The sequence below is a fragment of the Camarhynchus parvulus genome, chromosome Z, assembly GCF_901933205.1.
Source record: "Camarhynchus parvulus chromosome Z, STF_HiC, whole genome shotgun sequence".
NCBI classification, from domain to species: Eukaryota; Metazoa; Chordata; class Aves; order Passeriformes; family Thraupidae; genus Camarhynchus; species Camarhynchus parvulus.
In genome coordinates, this window is record NC_044601.1 from 60,263,652 (window position 1) to 60,284,413 (window position 20,762).

Genomic DNA, 20,762 nt, shown 5'->3' on the forward strand with positions numbered 1-20,762 from the left:
GTGCACCCAAGTATGCCCATTTGACATGGAATCACAGGATGAGGCGGAAAAGTACCCTCTAATGCAAAAACTTCTGAAGAGTTCCCCTTCCTACATTTTGCTTTTCCAGAATCAGAAGCCTCTTATGGGTAGCAGTCAGTATCCATGCTGCTGAGAGAAGGAGTCTGTGGGATACCAGGCAAAATGTAAACCAACTTCCTGGCAGCCCAAGAGGCTGTGCCTTTCTCTTAAAGAGCATCTCCAGGGAAGGCAAAGCTGCACAGTGTTGAAAAGCTCCCCGATAATCTGTTTGAACTCCTCCATGAGGGTTGCTCTCATTAATAATTGCTCATTATAAACTTAAAGCATATGTTATATGTGGTAGACAAATATGCCTATTTTTAAAACTTATAATACAGTGATTTTAAAGGTTGGATTCAAAATTTTGAGAGAGAATGTAAGATGTCCAGTGATCCCTACAACAGGGATGTTGTTACCTGAAGGAAACCAGAGGTGAAAGTGGACAGAGTTGACCATTGAACCAGAGATAATGCCTCACCTTCCTTTGTGCTTCTTTGCTGAGGAATGCCGTACAGATATCTAACAAAAGAGAGCAATACAACTGGCAGCATCTTCTGTGCTCATGTTTTCTGCAGTAATTTTAGGTGACATCTTGATTGGATTGCTGCCTCTCCTCCTTTGTGCCTTGGACCAGATCAGACCTTTCCAAGAGGTTCCCACGGTGCACAGAGTTATTTTCTGAGATACATCAATCTCAGAAAACAGTCAGGATCAGCTGTTTTCAATCCTGATTTCCACTTGTTGGTCTTAGCTTCCTGACTGACTGCACCTAAGGCCAGCCCTGAAACAATGACACGAGTCCTGAACTCAGATGGGATGTGGGAACACAAACACTTGTGTGTCCTTTGCGATTACAATCTGCCACGTTTCTTTGTACTTCTTGTTTTTCACAGAGCCAGGGGTCGGGCTCGGCATCGGTGCCTGTTGTCTCACGCTGGAAAACAGTTCACCCGGGATATACATTCACAGCCTGGCCCCAGGATCAGTGGCTAAAATGGATGGCAGATTAAGGTTGGTTAAAGCAGAAACATGCTGGAGTGGTTTTACAATAAAATCGATTGAGATTTTGTTTTCACCAATTGGTTGATATAGCAGGGAGGAAATTTATACTTAAGAGTTCACCAAAAAGAAAACATTTATGTTAAGACATTTCAAAGTAGTATTAAATGCCCAGGAAACATTATTCTTTGTTCTGGAAACAGCATGATCATTAAGGTCTGGGTTGTTTGGTTGTTTTTTTTTTTAATTCTCTATACAGAAAGCTGAGGCTAATAGCACCCTTTGAAAAAGGGGAGCAGCAGGAAGTGCAGCCTCATGCTTTTTTGTGAGAGCTGCAGCCAGAGACCCCAGATTGGGAGGAAATTTGCAGAGCACTGCTAAAAGCTCAGTCACCTGAAACTCTCCTAAAAAGAGCTGGGATAAATGCTCCTGCTGCTGCCTGTGCCCATGGCTTAGGCCCTTACTCTCAGTCTGGTAGGATTGCTGCAGGCTGACCAGCAGCACTCTGTCATGGAGCAGGCGTGTATCTAGGAAGCAATCATTCCCAGGATTCCCTTGTGCCTACATTGGATTAAGTGACAGAAACTTGCTTTTCCTCTTGTGGAGGCTTCATTTTTGAAAACCATTGGAGGAAACCTTGCCACTTTCTGCGTTCCTCCATAAATGCTGGTGGGTGCTGGGAGCATGGCTCCAGCGGGGAGACTGTGCTGAAAAGGTGCTGGGACTGTGTGATCCTCTTTGAGTGTGTGATGTGAGCGCTGGTGCAGAGAGGCTGAACAAATGCCTTGCTAGAGAGTGCCTTCTGTTTCCTGGCTCACTAGGAAAACTGCAATAGAAATTTGATTTCTTGGAATAAGGGAAGAAGATAATTTTATGGTGGCATTGCTGCCAAAACCCTTGAAAGTTCCTATAACGTAGAAATGTCTACAGGAGATAGCATTTAATGGTAACTTGCTTTCTTGCAGGCCCCTTTGGAAAACATTGCAGTGCTGGTTATGTCTGTATGTAACAGCTGCATTGTTTATTAGGTTTATGTGATTGATTATATCCAGGCATGCTTCCCAGATTTTTAGCTTGCTTCTTTGAGACATTGCTTCTGTTGTCCCATCAGTGATTTATGCCTTCATAGGCCAAGACTTACAGGGTGGTTTTGATTTTTGGAAAACATTGTTAATCAAATGTTGGCTTTGCAATGCCAGTGGAGGTTTGAATCCAGCTCTTCTGTATTTGAGCTCCCTCTCTCAGTCATGTGGCTGTAAGTGACTCCATTTGTGCAAGTCTAAAAGATAGGCAGAGTAGTGAGATGATTGCACAACTGACAAGTCACTCTTCACTTTCCTGAGCCTGTACCAGAAGTGCAGGTTACTGAATTGGAATTGTTATTGTGCATTTGGTGTGTGCACTCATAGTGTCATACACCACAGTGTCATTGTCACAAGTAGCCCAACACAAGCCGGCAGTAATAGCTTCATTGAGAGGGTCTATTCAAAGCAAATGTTTCAGGAATTATGGAGAATGCTTTAATGATATCCCCAGCTGATGATATTTTCTTTTGAATAGTTCCAGATGACTGAGCACCATAAGCAAGAGTTACAAAACTGAGAAAACAGAGCTAAACAATCATAGAATCATGAAGTGGTTTGGGTTGGAAGAGACGTTAAAGATCATCTTGTTTCAAATCCCCTGCCATGGGCAGGGAATCTTCTACTAGGTCATGTTACTCAAAGCTCCATCCATCCTGGTCTCAAACACTTCCAGAGCTTCTCTGGGCAACCTGTTCCAGTGCCTCTCCACCCTGACAGGAAAGAATTGCTTCCCAACACTGATCTAATCCTGCTTTCTTTCAGTTTGAAGCCATACTCCTTTGTCATACCACTACATGCCCTTTTAAATCACACAGTGTGTTTTCCTTTCAGGAGCATTTTGTTTTGTTTTTTCTTTTTCCTTTTTTAATGGGTTCTCTATGATAATTTTCAACAAATACAGGCTTACCAGGCTCAATTTTTTCCTGGAGTAATTTCATAAACTCGTATCTAAATAATTAATTTCTTATCAGTGTTTCTTGTAAGTAATTCAGTATGGTGTGAAGGAACAGCCCATCTGAATCCCATTTTTCCTCTTCTGTGCTCAATAAATATCTGAATGCAGAACTGGAACTGAAGCTTGCTTTCACCCTGATATGAATGCAGACAGTTTTCTTGGTTGATTCAATAGAGATTTTTTGCACTGGCAGTAAGTGCAGAAGGGATCTCTGAGCCTCCATTGTGAACTCAAGAGGACTTAAACCATTCACATCACTGGTAGCAGCACCTTCTTTGAAAGTCATGTATTTTCCAGAACACTTATGTCTTTGAAAAATCTTGGCCATCAGTTGAAAGCACAGTGCTTTTTGCGTGGAAGGTGGTTGTGATGAGGTGACTGTGTGTCTCTGTGCAGCCGGGGTGACCAGATTCTGGAGGCGGATTCTGTGAGCCTGCGTCACGCAGCACTAAGCGAAGCCTATGCAATCCTCAGTGAGTGTGGACCAGGACCAGTCAGCCTAATCATTAGTCGTCATCCTAACCCAAAGGTGAGGAGAAAATGAGTGAGTGTATCTGGATTGTTTTCATCTGGCGCTGTAATTTGAGTCTTGCTGTTGGAAAAGCAGAAAATGAAGAAAATGGCTTTTTCTTGCTATGGCATGTATTGTGCAAGATGTCAGGATTGTAATGATGCTTCCCAGTTTTGTAAGTCACAGCAATGTTGGACTGTCCCTGGTGCTTTTCACTTAGTCACTCACTGATCAATTGCATTTTCTTGGAACTGCTTGAATGAAGTGTTCCCATCTTTCTTGGTACTTGGATGAAGTAGCAACGCAAATACAGCACAAGACCTCTTCCTCCCAGAAGTTATTTTGCAGTTACTTTGTCTTTGAGTAGAATATAATTTAGGGCCAGGAATATATGTATCAACAGCTTGAATTGATCAACTGTAATAAAGTAAAATCTATCCAAAGATCAAAGTTTTCCTTCAGGAATTAAAATGTGAGAAAATGGAGCACACTGCTACTGAATCTGTGCAAGGTCAGTTTGGAAATAAGGCTGTATTTACAAAGTAAGTGTTCTCAAGCATTTTTTAAAAATTGATGATAGAAGATGAAAGCCTATTAGCCAAGCTATAGGGAATAACAGCTTCTTTTATTTCAGTATTTCAAAGAATTTCATGAGTGTACGAAACCTTCCTGTTTAAACAGGAATGAAGCTGTAAAAATATTTGCATTAGTGGGTCCAGAAAGCTCTGACTTTTGAACTCATAACTACAAATGGCCTTAAGAAAGCCATATCTAGGAGCACTCAGGTTTCTTATTTTGTAATTAATAGTGTATTTTCTGCTAAATCAAATATACAGTCAACAAACAGGGGTCTGCTTGCCAGAGTTTATTATCTTTGTTGGGAGGCCTTGTGCTGCTAGAAAGAAAGAGGCTGTGGTTCTATTAAAGGTAAGCATGGTGAGGGTAAGAATTGGGCTTATAGCCTAAGATAACAGTATTTCTGGTGAATCTGTGTGCTGTGCTGAACCAAAACAATGGTTCAATGTGATTGCATTATTAAGGCTTACAGCCTTTCTGGATTGTCTGTAAGAGGCATGAAATAAAAATGCTGTGGTGTAGAGCCTGCCCTTTCTCATCTGTCCCTCTTTTGCTGTGGTGGGATCTTGAAAACTGATGAGTGACCTAACCTGGTGTCTGCTGAAAGGATGAACTGAGTTAAGCTAATTGCTTGGTATTACTCAGTAACAGAGGGAAACTATTAAGTGGCTCCTATTACAGTTTTCCATAAGTGATATTTAAGATGACGACAAATCCTTTGCCAAGAAATGTATGAAAAGCTGAAAGTTGAACTGGAGAGACTCTAAAGCATTTTTGCAGTACTGAATCCATAATCCTGGCAGTATTGAATCCATAATCTCTCATGGCTGGATCTCTGGAGGAGTGTCCCTATAGGAACCCATATTTATTGTTGTGTTACTGTCACCCATTTTCTGAAAGTACTGGGGGATTGATAAATAAGTGTGGGTATTTTTTTTTTCATTTGCTTATAATAGTACCCCAGTGTGCAGATTGGAGTTAGGAATTAACTTGTCCCTTTCCGTTTTGAACTGCCTGAACATAAAGGATGCTAAACATCAAAGCTGGCAGAGTTTGCAGAAGCATGGATTTCTGGTTAACTTAAAAAATGTGCTGCAGTGTGCCTGGGACCTGTTTTAATTCTTGGGATATGTTTTACCAAAAGGTTTGTGTTAAGGCCATGGATCATAGTCTAAGGATCTGGTCCATGTTCTGCAGGAACTCCCTGTGCCCCAGGAGCCCAGGGACTTTTGGTTTGCTGTAAGGTCATGGCACAGGCTGGAAACAGAGATGTGTTTTTACAAAGGTTCATGTTGTTTCGAACATTTTTGTACTTAATTTCTTATTTTATAACACAAAAGATCCACAGTACATTTTGCTGCTGAGTATGTTTGCTTTGGTGTTTTCATGTACTTCCAAAAGAAATACCACAAAATTTTCTTTCTGCTTGTTATTCTGACTGAATATGGCATTTATGCCATGTTTAAACTGCTGAGTTTGCTTCAGAATCTCACAAATCTTCATGGTTCAGGAAGACTCAAGTCTGTAGTCTCTATTTATGCTGAATTTTAATTCATGTAAATCAATGTGCATAGAAAGTATTTTTGACAGAATTAATTTACTTTCTCTTCTTAAATATATATTCCTGCAGACTAGTTGTTCCTGTATAAAATCATATGTTTTCCAGTAATAAGAATTAAATGTATGGCAGTAATTATGGGCTAAATTAGCAAATTTGGTAAACCAGTATTTATTCTTAAACCAGGGAAACATTAATTTCCAATTACTGATTTAGGTTTTCTTTTAAAAGCAAGGAGAAAAGAAAATTAAAAAGACAGCTAATATTATGGGAAGTCTGGTATTCTTCCAGTGGGTTAAGTGTAGAATAGCTTAAGTTTCTGATGTATGCTTGCATAAAGCAGTCTTTGTCTATTTTAAAGTCACATTTTCTCAACAAATCAATACACAGCTTTTAATTGAGTTAAAACTGAACTCTAATAGCTTAATTTGATTTCTTTAGGTCTGGGACTGTTTTATTTGTTTATATTTTGTGTCACTTGGATGTAGTCTTCTTGCAGCTGGCAGGCTTCTGCTTCCTAGTTTTTGCAGGAAAGTGGCATCGAGAGAGTCTGAGTCAGGGGAAAGGGCTTAGGAGCACTCAACTAGGTCTTCTTTATTGCATCTTTAAAAATAGTGACTTATATGTTCTTGTGGTAAGACTCTTGCAATTTCTTGTACCCTGTTTGAGCTTTGTCTTCCACCCCACTTCAGGTTTCAGAGCAGGAGATGGATGAAGCAATCGCACGTACTACCCACCGAGAGAGCAAGGACTCCAGCTCCTCTCACGTCACAGGTAGCAACATGTTCTCTTCTCTAGTGCCTGTTCTCTAACAGATGCACGAGCCCTTAAGGGCATGCTCTGAAGTTCCCCAGCATCAATATTTTGAGAGCCCTCAAGACAGCAGAACAGTGTAGGGAGTATCATCACTCTGTCCACTGCAGAAATTTTAGCACAAACATCCAGTTCAGATGTATCAGCAGCTTATGTAACTCACTTTTGTCCACTGGACTGCCATGACCTGAAAGTAGGGATATGAAGAAGTGGTGGTTCTGAACTTTTTTCAAGATGAGGGGAAGCACAGTGTTCCAGCAGGGAAAGAGCAGGAGGGGTCTACTCCATCCATGTATGCTTGACCTTAATGGCAAAAAAGCCCCAAAAAGGTTTTTGACCATTTGAAAAAGTCCAGGTGTTGTATACTGGACTATATGTTTTAACACCGTTTTGATCTTTAAAGTCATGTCAAGATGTGTACTCTGGCATCTCTGTGATGTGTTTGAACTCCGGCATTTCCCAAAGTCTGGCAGATGAAAGCAAACTTTTGGCAATGGCAGAGTGACCAGTAAGGTGATGTTCAGACAGAAATGTTAGATTTGTTATGATCCCCTTTTTATGTGTGTCAGCTAAGATCTTCATTGAAGTTGACCTTGCCAGTGGCTGCTGATTTGTCTTCTGAGGTTACCCCTAGTCAGCAGCATGCTCCAACAGATGGGGAAGACCATCTCCTGCTCCTCTCTTGTTCATAGCACTGCCCTGGGCCTGGCTGGTGTAACATGTCTCGGTGGTAGCATTCCATCTGATCTGAGAGGGAGCTTGTGAAATGCTGAATGAATCTCACTTAAGAAAGCAATTCAGATACTAAATAAGTGGGATTAAATGCAGCCACCAGCTCAGAAGATGAATGAGAAGCCTGTTTGATTATATGGACTACAGCTTTAATTTTAGGCATCTAACTAATCTGTGTTTAACAGGAGCTGTGCAAAAAAGTCCATCTCCTAGTGTGAAGGCCAAACAAGGAGAGACCTCATCTCCCCTCAGCTGGACTATGAAACGCTTCTTGGAGCCAGCAAGCCGGGTAAAAGGATTAGATGCAATAAAAATAGAGCCTGCTTCAAATTCAGCTTTTACTGAAGCTATTACTTGGTCAAGGGGTTCAAAACCAAACCTGCATGCTCCTTCCCTGTCACATGAGCTCCATAAAAGGGTTTGTTTCTTGTGTCACACATTTAAATTGTGAGAGCAGCAAGGTTCTCTTTGTCTGTGTGACTGTAGCCTTTGGGAGTGATGTGCAGAGCATGGCAGAGAAGGATATGGGGGCCCACCTCCTGCCACGTCCAAGGTACCCCTGCTCTGTGGGACACAGACAAAGTTAGCAAGAAGGACCTGAGCCTGTGGGCAGAAGGCTGAGACTAAGTGCCTTTATATAGCCATTGCAGGGAAGAATCTGTTTTTCCTGGTAAAGCCCTGGAAGCCATTGACACCATGTCTGGCGGTACAAAGCCTTCCCTTCTCTCAGTGTAGAACAAAGGGAACTGCAAAACTGAATAGTTTCATCCCTTGTTTCTGCACTGAACCACCCCTGTAAAGCAGTGGGATTTGGAATCCTTTTTTATTTATTGTATTGGCTAAAAATGTGTTGGTGTGCAGTGTTTCAGACATCCAATTTCAACAGTTTGGCTCTCAGTATACTGACAAGTCCTCTATTTTAAAAAGAGGGTTTAAACTTTATTAACGCAGCAATACGTGTGGTCTGTGTGGGGCTCACATGCAGGCAGGGGCTTTATACATCGAGGACAGCAGGTCACCAGGGTCACTTCTCTTCAGCAGGGATCCATCAGCTCTGAGGCAGAGCTTTCCCAGTACTTCTCCCACGATGGTTCGAGCCATCTCCCCTTCTCGGATGCTGTCCCTGGCTCGTGTGATGAGGAGCAGCTCCGTCAGAAGAACAGGAGCAGTTGGCTGGATGATGGCTCTCTTCTCCCTGGCAGCCTGAGTAAGTGATGCAAATGTGTCTGGTCATTGGGCTGGTGGGGCAGAGTCACTGGAGGCTGGGTTCCTGTACAGGAGAGCTGTGGTGGTCCCTGTGCTGGGAAGAAATGCCTGGCAGTGTATTGTAAGCCATTGTTGATCACATGAAGTTCTGGAAAATTGAAGGAATTTACAACAATCCACAGAAATGCCTGTTCCCATGATATTTTGTTCAAAACACTGTTCTGATAGTGTGAAAATTACTTTGGTTTGGATTAAACTAGATTGACAGCACCGCAGAGTTTGGGGTTTTTTTTCAAATGACTGATCATCTTACTTATTACATTTATGGAGACTGTTCATAGCTATCTCAGAAACTTTTGAGAGGGTCAATATATGTATAAAAACAAACAAATGTGCATTTGTACATCAGATATTTTGAGTGTGTATCTTTCTCCCTGTAATAACTGGCTGAAAGAACCTTGTGTGTCCTTACTGATGTGCATCTGATCACAAATTCAAAGGATGTATTTGTTCTCCCTTTCCTGTGTTTCTCAAGTAATTTCTTTGTCTCATCTTATTTTCTGTGGAAGTTATTTAATGTTTAAAAGCATTTTTACATTTCTAACTAGCCACCAAAAAAAAGCAAAACAAAGTAACTTCCCACTAAGTGAGATGCAGTTCTTTCTAAGGAGAATGTGGGAAAGGTTCTTGGGTTTGTTACTTGCTAATTTGAAATTGATTGTTGTGTGCTTCAGTCTTTGTTCAAGAAAGCAATTTTTACTCTCTGTGAATTAATACAGGAGTCCTGAACTTAGATTTAATGAAAATGTGAAAGAAAATCTGTGGTTTAAACTAAGATACACATTTGAATTTGCATCCCTTTCTTCTTTGAGTCATAGTCATAATTTAGAAGTAAACTGAAAGTAGAACTAGACATGCTAATGAACTGATTTTGGGAATTACTCATAAATTGTAATGCTATCTGCAGTCCTCTTGATGTTTACTGTAGTTAGAGGGAGAACATGAAAAGCCTGCTTTTTGCTTTGTGAGGAAGAGTTAAGCTTTCTCTGTAAACAGACCCACATGTATTCTGCTGTAGTGAGATGTGCAGTGTTAAAAATCATCTGTAAGTACAGTTAAAGTATAACTTTCTTTTTCCCTAGCTGCTAGAGATGCAGGAGTGACAAAAGCAAATGGTTTGGCTTCTCCAGCTAGTGGGAGGTCATCTGGCCATCACAACAAGCATGTGGAGTCTGTCCGACCCGGCATCCTCAGCGACAGCCCCAAATCTGCCCGCAGCCCCTTTCACCGACAGAGGCGGGTTGTTTTCTATGATGGTGACGCCAGTGATGACGATGAAAGTTCCCACTTGCACAGAAGCCAGAGGGCCAAGAGCCAGGAGGATGCTGGCATTGTCATTACAACCTCGTCTGTAGAAATCGATGATGAGAGCCAGGACAGTGAGTCATCGAGATACAGTGGCATAGAGACATCTTCCCCTGTCTTCAGCAACTCTGTGGAGTCTGCAGACAGCACGCTGGAGCAAGTTGAATCTCCTTTTTTCCCCATCATAGCATTTGATTACTCAAGTGTGCCTGAAGTTCGTCTTGGCAGCCTGAGTTTGAGGGAGCTCCGGGAAGCACAGCTTGAATCCAAGAGATCGCCAAAACTTGAGCACAGAGCAGTCACCAGAGTGAAAAGCATGATGAGCACTGAGTGCCGAAGCCTTCAGAGACATAGGACGGAGGAGCATGGCTCTTACAACAAGCCTGTTGCCAGGATGCTCCCTCACAGCAGGAAGTGTGAAGCACCTGATGCGGTTGGGCAGGGCCAGGTTGAAGTTGTTACTCTGGTTCGCAATGAGCACGAGTCATTCGGCCTGGATCTGGAAATCCAAGCCATGCCCTTGAAGGTTGTCGTCACAGGAATGCGGCCAGGGGGACCAGCAGAAATGGTAATTTGTAATTTGAGTGCCTTACAGTGATGTGCTTTCCCATTGTGGGGCTGATTGTTATTATTTTCATGGTTATTATTAAGCAAGTGGTCTGTTGAGAGTAAGCACAACTGAGGTGTTTGTCCTTGCTGGGCAAAATGTCTCACCCCATGTTGTTCTGGAGCTGCTGCTAAATAAATTGTTTCTGATTCAGAGGTGCACCCGGGCTAGTTTGAAACTAAGAGAGGCAGGACACAGATCCACTGAGATGGCCTCATCCCTCATTGCAGTTGCAGTTTTGAGGGAATGCAATTTTTGTATTTATTTTCTAACTATGGGCAAAGACAAAGTAAGTAAATCCTGGTGGCAGAGGATGGTGGTAACAAATGTATATTATGCTTTACTGTTTTATATGCTCATGTCCCCATATTACCGGAATCTGGAACCAAGAGGTTTAGGTGCTGGCCAGGTTTGCCAAGAGCTACAGTAATACCAGTAATACCAGTAATACATTGCTCTTCTGCATCTCATACATGCCCATACCAGTATGGATACGTGCTTCACGCTGGTTGTAGAATTGCTAGATGCAGAAGTGCAGAAAGAAGAATAATAATGCTGTAGCATTTTTAATCTCATTAGCAGTCTCTAGAGTAAGAGGGGATATGGCATAGCAGTTTGAATAGGGCTGTGAGGTCTGGGGATTTGGGTTTTGTTCCCGCTTTTTTCTCAGATTTCTTTTGCAGTATTTAGAAACAAACCTTTACCTTAAGAGCTCAGTTCATGGCTGTTCACTGGTTTAAGAGAGTTCCACCTGAGAGGTAGTTCGTGCATGGAATTAAAAAATGACACACAGTGTTCCAGTCCTGAAGAAGCTAGGACTGATCTATCCTATTTCATTTAACTAAGAGGGCTATGTCCTCCATTGTGATACTCATCTCCCAGAAAAAAACAGCAGATCTTTTGACCTTCCTTTTTTAGATTGATCTTTAATTCTCCTCCTGGCAGAAACACGATCTGTTCTTTATTTATGTGCTGGCAAACTGACAGCAGTGGTACCTGTGCTCTGCAGTGACGTGAAACAGGGGATGTTGCTCATAAGCTATTAATTGCTTCCCTGCAATCTCTGCAGGGCTTCTGATGTGTATTTATAATTTCCTTGAATCTCTCTTTGCATCAGGGATCAATGGGCAAGATGGCTGTAGGAGATGAGATTACCACTATCAACAGCATCCCCGTCAGCAAGATGATGTACGAGGAAATCTGTTTGCTTATGCAGTGTCTTCCCACATCCGTAACCCTGGAGATCCAGAAGGCAGCGTCAGGTGAGAAAGCAGTTTTGCTTTTGTACCATTTATTCTGGGTACAAGTGTACAAAATGTCCTTGGATCTGCTGGGCCTGACCTTCTGCTGTCCTAGCTTTCCACATGGATTCAGAGAAGAGGACGGGGGGGCATTGTGTCTGCATTGGTGAGCCAAGCAAAGCACTTCATCACCAAGTCAAGCTTCAGGGTACTTTCTGGCACCATGATAAGGGGAGAAAACCTACTCCTGTGTGAAGTATTCAAAGTTCCCACACAGAGTAGGTCCCTCCTGCCAGTGTTTGCAGAGGTCTGAGTCATTTGATGCAGTCCTGGAACTAAAATGGCAGTGGCTCTTGTCCTGACAACTCATTTTATTGCTGTGTCTGTTCATTAAATATATAGACCCCTTATAATCAAATCTGTCTCTCTTAAATCTGAAGTTCTAGTAATGTTTTTATGAATGGACAATAAGACACTAAAACCCTCTTTTCTTTCTTTTTTTATTTCCTTCCTTTTTATTATGTCAGAATTCTCTAAAGTGCAGGAAGATGAAACAGAAAACTAAATCTTACAAAAATGTTTATTTTGATGTTTCATTACAGAAAGTTTTCTAGTGTGAGTTGAAATACTGAATACCTTCTTGCTTTCTGCTCAGGGCTGATTTATGCTTCTGCAGCAATATATGAATCCCCACAGACTGTACAAATTATGTGGTGTGGAAATGAGTGTTTGAAAAACAAAAGCATACTTTTCAAATTCAGGAAGAACATAATATTTTGCTTTGTTCTAGCTTATGATCCTCTTTGTGTACCTTTGTGTACCTGGGAACCTAAAGTGCTTCCAGATGCTTGACTTCCAGTTGTTCTTTAAGGAATTCCAGGCTTGGCAGGATCTTGTTCTTGTTTCCTTAGATTGCTGTGGGTTTTCAAACCAATAGCACTGGGGCAAGGACACATTGGCAGTACTTTATAAGGCAGTTCACCCTTCCCCTTGTCCTATCCCACTGGCAAAAAAGGTGGTAATCCACCATGCTGAAGCAGGGGAGTATCTCAAATTCTAATCTGGCTGCTTGAGATTGCCCTCCTGAGGTGTTTTCCCTTGTTGACTCCAGGAGGAATCGGTACTTCTTAACATGGATACGTAAGTTAAGTGATGTGGATGATCCTGCAGGTTTGTGTGAGAAGTACAGAGATGTGCAGGCACCTTTAAATGAGCAGGATAGGACACTGACCCTGAATAGCCTCTCCTTCTCCATACACTTTCTGGGCTCCATGTCATAGTAACTGGCCTGTGGAAGGCACCTTATATGGGGATGCATGTCTCAGAAGCAGTGTAGGGAGGTGGAATCTGGTGCATAGAGTGAAGTGCTGGAAGCTGAACATGTGGAGAAATGGGTGAGCAGGAATGTGTCAGAGTGCAGCAGTGACAGAGAGCTCGATGTGCTGCCCAGGAGTGGGTTAAACATGTTCTGGAAGCCGGGAGAGGTCTGTGCCAGAAATGCAGTACAGCCCATGTGCTTAATGTGTGCATCACGTCACCCATGCATGTCACATTGAACACCTGCAAAAGTGCTGAGGGGTCAGAGCCAAGTTATTTATGCACAGACTGTCACTGTGTTATCTGGTCACCTTTGCTATGTCAGGGCTTTCTGTGCTCCCTGGGGTCTCTGTTGGAGACTTCAGAGATGAAACAAGTGATGAGAAGCAGTGCTGCTCAGCGTGACTTACTGCATGCTGACACTTTGGTAGTTGGCTGCTTGACTGCTGCAATTTCAAAGATGAGAGTTAAACAGATCATGACTGCTCACCTTGGATAAGTGGATTGCTCCCTTCTGTGCACTACTCAAATACACATGGTTATGATTAATTTGAGTTTTTGTAAACATCATTACAGAGGAGGAGGAGTGCAGATCAAAATGAAAACATGTAGTCTATGTGGGTGTCTATTTTTGTAATAAAACCTGGTGTTTTCTGTATCACTTCTTATATTTGACAAGGTTTTGCCTTTTTTTTCTTTTTCTTTTTTTTTTTTTAAATCATGATGTAGCTGTCAGCAGATTTACAAACCTCATCCTGTCTCCAGGGGTAGACACTCAAAATCAGGCCAATGTCAACAGCATCTTCACAGCAGAGGAAGAACAGAGCTCTGGGAAGCGAGAAAGAGCAGGTCTGCAGACTGCTGTCGGTGGCTGCACGGCAGAGAGAGCAACACTGCCGCCCGATGCTGTGAGCAGGGACGTGCACAGAGGCAGCCCGAGGGCCAGCCGTGAGGAGGACTGCGCTGCCATCCCTGTCACTGACATCGATGACCTGCTCAGCCAGATGGGTGCCCCCGAGGGCAGGGCCTCGCGCACCCCGTCGCGCGCGAAAGTCCCCTCCGAGACGAGTACACCACCATGTGCTGTTGTGGCACTGACGAAGGCTGCCCCAGCTCTGAGCCACGAGCACCCAAGGAGGAGCTGCTGGAAAAAACTGTGAATTGTGGAGCTAATGCACAAGGGGTTTTGGGGCTGTCTGTGTTGGACTCCATCAACACAGGCAAACTTTTTACTGTGAATAAAAACTCCTTAAATAACTATTCTAGGAATTTTAGCAGTTTAAATGAGGATGAGTTGCCTGCAGCAAACTCTGTGGAAAGGAAGAGAAGTGACCCATTTCCAAAGTCGATGTATGGGGCTGCGGAGGATTCTCACTCGGATGCAGAGTCTATCACAGAAGCCTTTGACAGTGCTAGTGAGGTGTTGCTTGGGCAATGTGCTGCTGCTAATGCCCCCACCACAGGCTCTACTGTAACAGAGTCAGATGAGGAGCAAATTGAGATTTGTTGCATGAACGACGAGCCACAGAAGCCTGCACAGGAGCAGCATCGCACCTCTGGAACAAGCTCATCCTCACTGTCCCCGCTGCACCCTTACAGTGGCAAAGCTTTGCAGAGTGAGGGCTGTGCAATGTGTGGGTCACTGGAGACAAGCATCAACAAACTAGGTTTGGAAGATCATGGTGGTCCCACTCCGTGTCCTTCACAGTGTCCAGATGTGTCCTCTGCATCCTTGTGTTCTCCTTCCTCAGTTCTCCTGCCAGAAGAAGACATCCTAAAGAATTCAGTCAGTATCCCTGAAGTTTACTCTTTCTGTAACAATGGTGCCTTACGTACAGAAGAACAGATAGATTTGGGGAACAGTAATGAACATAAGAAATGCTGTGAATCCATTGAAGAGAAAGGATCTCTGCACTGCAAAAAGACAAGCTTTTGCTCTGCTAGAAATGTCAATATCTTGGAGAACAGCTTGTTTGAGAAAGAAGGATGTCATGATGAGCAGAGATCCAAATCTGAAAGTGAAATGGCAGTTGATGACTGTAATCAAGCTGTTGATTATTCCTTGGTGAAGAAAGAAACCAACAGTTTGTCCACCTTGTCTAAAACAGACAGCAATCATGTGAATGCATCGCCAACGAGAGGGATATTGCTCAGGTCACCCTTTCCCACTAGATCTAAAGATCCAAAGGCTAATGCAACTCATGAATTGCCAGGAAAAAATGAGAAAATTAACTCTGTGACTTCAGGAAGGACTTCAAATGGAAAAGTCCAAAGCTCAGGCACAAATCACTGCAAAGGAGCTGCAGTACCACACAGCCCGTCCTCACAGAAAAAATCCTGTCAGGAGTCTAAGGCAATGGCACAAAAAAGTATAATGGACACCCTTTTAAATAATCAGAAATCTAAAGCAGGACCAAAGCTAAAAGGGTTCACCATCAAAAGCAAAGCAAAGACAAATTCAGATTCTTCTGGCATTACTCCTACCAAAGTCAATGGAGCTGATCAGAAAAGGGCTTCTGTTTCTCCACAACTATCCCCCAAACTCCTGGGAAAGAAAACACCGTTGTCCCGTAACTCACCTACAAACTCGGATCCTGGAAAGAGCATTTCAGCAGCCTCAAAGACTCTGAAATCAGAGCTAGAAAATAAATCGTCCCTGGTAATTTCTGAAGATTCACTTCTACCTCTCCTGAATGGCAGCAGCAGTCCAACCATGAGTGGTGAAGTGAAATGTGGCTGTGGGGAGCTATCATGGGGAAAGCCAAAAGAGAAGCGAGTTTCCATGCAGGCTGTGGTGTGTCAGGGTAAGGATGCTAAGGTGGATGATTTCAGTGCCAGAGACAGTCAGTCCATAGTCACTTCACCTCCTCAGGGGATACCAAAAGCTGAATATGTGAAAGGGAGGACTGATAACCCTGGAGAAGACCTGAACACAATCAAAAGCATCCATAGTGCAGATGACCTTAGGCAATTAGATCTGCAAAACGTAGGAATGGCTGCTGGAGTGTGCTCTTCTTCATTGGGGTCCCCCTCAGTTCAGCAGGAGCAGCTGGAAGGGCAAGAGATCCAACGCACTTTCATTGAGGTGAAGCTTTCCTCCTCATCATCCCCTTCCTCCTCCTCCTCTGCCTCGTCCTCACCAGCATCATTTTTGCGGCTGCCATTGCTGGAGAAAGCAGAAGAGGTAAATGCAGAAGTGTCTCGGCTGACTGAGGAGATGGGGACCATGCAGTATTTCTCAAGAGGACATACTGCTGGAGACAGACGTCTCTGTGGCTTGTCAAAACCTGTGACGAGGACCTACTCGGTGCCATCTCAGTTATCAGGTCACTTGAGGGAGGACTGCCATGTTGCAGAGGTTCACCCTGTGCAAGGCCCTCAGGGCCAAACTGCAGAGGAGAAATACCCACAGGCAGCAACAGGGATGTTAAAGATGGTTCACCTGAATCTGCCTAACAGCCAGAGTGCAAAGGAGCAGGCTTACACCTATAAAAGTGCCCAGAAAGTCCATGATACATCCCCTTCAGCCAGTGACATTAGCTACCCCACTGCTGATAAACTGAGAAGCTTCAGGCGGAATTACTATTACTATGAGCTGAACTGGCCCCATGAGCCGATTTCATCCTTCTCTGTCAAACAGAGGATCAAATCCTTTGAAAACCTGGCAAATTTTGACCGGCCCTTTGTGAAGGCCATTGATATCTGCTCGGCTGCAAGGTTGCCTCTTGCCAGGAGGTCGTGTGGTGGCTTGGCCACCACATCCAGCTCTGCTGAGTCACCGTGGGCACTACGGCGCAGCTTGAGCTCCTACGGTGGCAGTCCCAGCCCAGCCAGCACCGTGGTCAAGTCTCCCCTTGGCACAGAGCCTGTGTGTGTGCCCGAGGGTGGCAAAGGGGATGGAAAGCCCCAGAGGAGCGAGGAGGATGGTGCTGGGGCAGACATGTCAGCCTTCCCCACCTCGGCCTCACAGGTGCGCCGCAGCCGGGGCCTGGGGCGGCCACTACTGTCCCGCTCCAGGCTGCGGGAGCTGAGAGCCCTCAGCATGCCCGACCTGGACAAGCTGTGTGGAGAGGGCTTCTCAGAGCCCGCAAAGCCTGCCTGCTTCAAGACAGAGCTGGAAATCACACCCCGCAGAGTCCTTGGCACACCTGGCCAGAGCGGGGCATCTCCAGCAGCCTGCTGCAGCCCAGCAGAGCTCGGAGGGATGGGAATGAGAGCCTGCAGCCCCCGGGACAGCGGCTCAGGGACGCCAGGTTCTGCCTCAGATGATGACATGCCCCATGGCAGATCTCTGGATGGGGGAAACAGCTGGTCTATCAGGTTGGTGTCAGCTTTGCTGTTATTGTTTCATCCCTGCCCAAGGCAAAGCTTCCGCTGTGCTGCAGGTCTGCCCCAAAGCACTTTTCAGCCTGCTGTCCCCTCACAGTCTGGGGCTGCCATTCATGACCTTGATGCCTTGGAGCTGCCATGCTGCTGTGTCTTGGCTTCAGTACAGAATTAAACATTCTATTCTGGAATGTTGGGGCTCCTTTTCTGTGGCCCCTCTAGCTGGTTTTGGTCAGTTTTTGGCCATGTTACAGCACAGCGGTAGTGGTGGAGAGGAGGCTGCACAGCACTGCCTGCCAGGACAGCCTGTGGTGACAAACGAGCTTGTTGTCCTGCCAGAAGTAGTCTTCAGATGTAGCTGTCTCCTGTTAATGTCTGTTGCTAAAACCATTAGGGAAAGATGAGGGGAACAGAACAGGGACTGACTTTCAGAGTTATTCTTAAATAATCTTCTCTGCCCCTTCCTATTCTCCCAGCATACACCATTTCTTACCAGTTTTCAAGATTCCTTCTTTGTCATTTATCCTAATAAAGCCTATGCTGTATACATGAAATGTATCTCTACAAAATTGGGAAATACAGAGCTCTTCTGTCTTTTTGTGTTTATTTTAGCTTGGATCAGCTGCTCATCTCAAGCCTGGACCAGCAAAAACTGCAATCTGTTTTGTCAGTGGTAGTACCAAAATGTGATATTGCTGCTATGCTCCAAGAAGTCAAAGCACAAGTAAAGGTAAAAACCACAAGATAGAACTGGGTTATTGGTGGATTTATGAGGGTTTTCTTAAAGGCAGATAAAATCTTTTCCAAACTGTTTCAGGGTTCCTCCAGTAGTCACATGACAGGCTTTTACTATCAACTGCAGTTGATGTTAATTTTACCAATGCTGGTTTTAAATGCCTGCTATAAACCTGTGATAATTTTGAATGGCTTTTTGTATAAGGAAGTTCAAAAGCAGTTGTGAGTCACAATAAACAGACCTATTTTAAGTGGAAATGTATTCCTCCATCTGGGCTCCCCAGTAACTGCACATCAGAATTTAGCTTTCCACCAGCCATCTGGGTCAGACTCAGTTTCCCCAGTGTGCAGGGGAAGCTCTGCTCCTCTTTGTGCCTGGTGCCTTTTGCTAGAAGCTGCAATCAAGAAATTGAATTTATTTTGTTCAGTGCTGAACTTGAACACCAGAATGCGGCTGCTGAAGGGTTTATAAGACACTTCTGTGACCTTTCTGTTCTCTTCTGTGGAAACTGGTTTTTGTATCAAGATAACCTGCTTCATTATGTAGGTGTTTGAAGAAGGCTTCCAAAGTGAAGTGCCTGCCAGAGCATTGCTTCCCTGCTTTTGGTGTTTCTGTTTGTGGGATACATCCACATCCTTTTTAAATCAGAACAGAAGTTGATAAAATAATGATGGTGCTGGAAGGGAAACTGCCATCTGGTCTGCATAACTGCTGGCTGAGCTGCATCTAGAGTGTTTTTGAGTTTTGTTCACAAAGATTGCAATTTCAAACATAGAACAGGCTGGGGGGAAAAGGACCTCCCCAAAATATCCAGCTTTATCTCCTTCCAGGGGACAGCATAGCTAAAGAATGCAAGTCTCAAAAGTTTGGTGAGCCAAGAGGGCTAGCTAGGTTTACTGATAAAATTAGGATTGGATTACATAACTGGACAGAGGTAATTAAGTGCTCTCTAAAGTATTTTGCATATGTTTTTGGAGATTATTTATTTATGCCACTTTTCAAAGCCTGAGAGCTCAAATATTTATAAAGCTGAATGCTTTTTGGAATGCACTCCTTGTCTGCATAGTTTCTTATCCATATTTAAGCCCATTGTGGCACATACTCTGGAAAATTTTATGCTATTCAAATGGTGGATTTTGAATGTACAATAGAACAGTTCTTCATAGTTATTCAGTTGCTGAAAAATGAGATGGACTGCCTGATTTGGACTGGGAGCTTCTCTGGGAAGAGTTTGTCACCATCCTTTGCATTAAACAGTGCTGAATTTACTGTTACTAGCATTTAATAAATGCTACTGGTATTAATTTAAAAACAGTAATTTTATTTAGGTCTCTATGACTGGTATCTTTGGTTAAGAGTCTAAACAGAGGTGATTACTGGAGGCCTGGTGTGTCCTTTGTGTGTCCAAGTAAAGCAGGAAGCATCTGCAGCCAGGTCTCTGCCCGATATTATGTGTGCTGGCAAGGAGCAGCTTTGAGGGCTGGGGAGGGCGGGAATGCACCTTGGGAATGGGAAGCCAGTATCCAGACTGTGTTGTTGACTGGCCCAACATATCTGATCTTTGGATAACTCTTTTAACATCTGAACTTCTGACTTTCCTTCCTTCACCAGTATAAACAAATTAAGTTGAGATATCATGGGTTGGGAAGAGCCTGATCTCTTGAAGAAAAAGGGTTTCTGCAGTACTTAACAGTCAAAGATATGTGTGTTTCCATTGCTTGGAAAGGAGATAGCCTAGTTACTTAACTGATTTTATTAGTTCTAGCCAGACATAAAGCTGTTCTCACTTGAGTACAGGTGAGCCAGGTCTTAGCATTTACAAATCACTGTGGACAACGATGTTCTGGCCTCACTGCTCCGCTCTCCTTGAGTGCTGATGGATCCGTGGTGTGGAGCAGGATGACATCAGTTTCTGACATTGCAGGAATGCCTCTAGTGTAGGATATCTTCCAAAGACACTATGTGGCAGAGAAACATGCCATGAGACCAAGAATTTGACTGTTGTTTCACCACAAAATCTAATGATCTGTGGCTCCCTGTGCTGTCTGAAACAATAGGCACATGCTGAATTAATATGTTTAGTGAACTAAATATATCATTTAATGCTAAATAGGTTAAGGGATTGGATTCTAATGATTTGCTGTTACTTTGAGTATTGGCAATTTCTGGAAATAACTGGTGTTAGATGGGATCCTGGGGAAAAGCTGAGAAACCTGCTTTCTACTTCCCACATCTGATGCTCTGCCCCACAAATAAGTACTATGTGCCTGCTCCACCAAATTCCTTTCTACAGGTCCCCTTACACCACAAAATGTGATCTCTGTGATAGTGTCAGACCTGTTGGATACAAACCTGTGCCAATCTTCTTCCTGTGCAGGATGCTCCCATTTCTCAAACAGCACAGCTCAGTCATGTTTAGGTCACTAACAGTCTCCTTACTTTCATCTCCCAAGAGAAACAGTTTTTTCTGCTGTCCTATCTGACCTTCCCAAGCTTCAGTAGTGTAGCCACTCCCCCTTGCAGGATTGTCCAGCCCTGCTGAGAAGAGGGTGATGCAACTGCCTTGCATTACATCTATGTTACTCTTTCAAAGAAGAAGAAATTGGATAAAAAAAGTGTTAGTAATACACTGAAGAGTACAGTGCTTGGTCCAGAAAGGTGTATGGAAATATTGA

At 43.7% G+C, this 20,762-nt stretch overlaps 1 protein-coding gene across 1 annotated transcript in view; it reads left to right on the top strand.

Moving 5' to 3' along the window:
* Positions 1-20,762, top strand: part of PDZD2 (PDZ domain containing 2) — a 202,410-nt gene that overhangs the window by 171,179 nt on the left and 10,469 nt on the right. Inside the window, 10 exon segments of the mRNA XM_030968474.1 lie at positions 954-1,071; positions 3,496-3,628; positions 6,437-6,518; positions 7,475-7,578; positions 8,331-8,496; positions 9,638-10,428; positions 11,585-11,729; positions 13,755-14,069; positions 14,072-17,345; positions 17,964-18,081. Of these exon segments, the coding sequence (XP_030824334.1) occupies positions 954-1,071; positions 3,496-3,628; positions 6,437-6,518; positions 7,475-7,578; positions 8,331-8,496; positions 9,638-10,428; positions 11,585-11,729; positions 13,755-14,069; positions 14,072-17,345; positions 17,964-18,081 (5,246 nt within the window).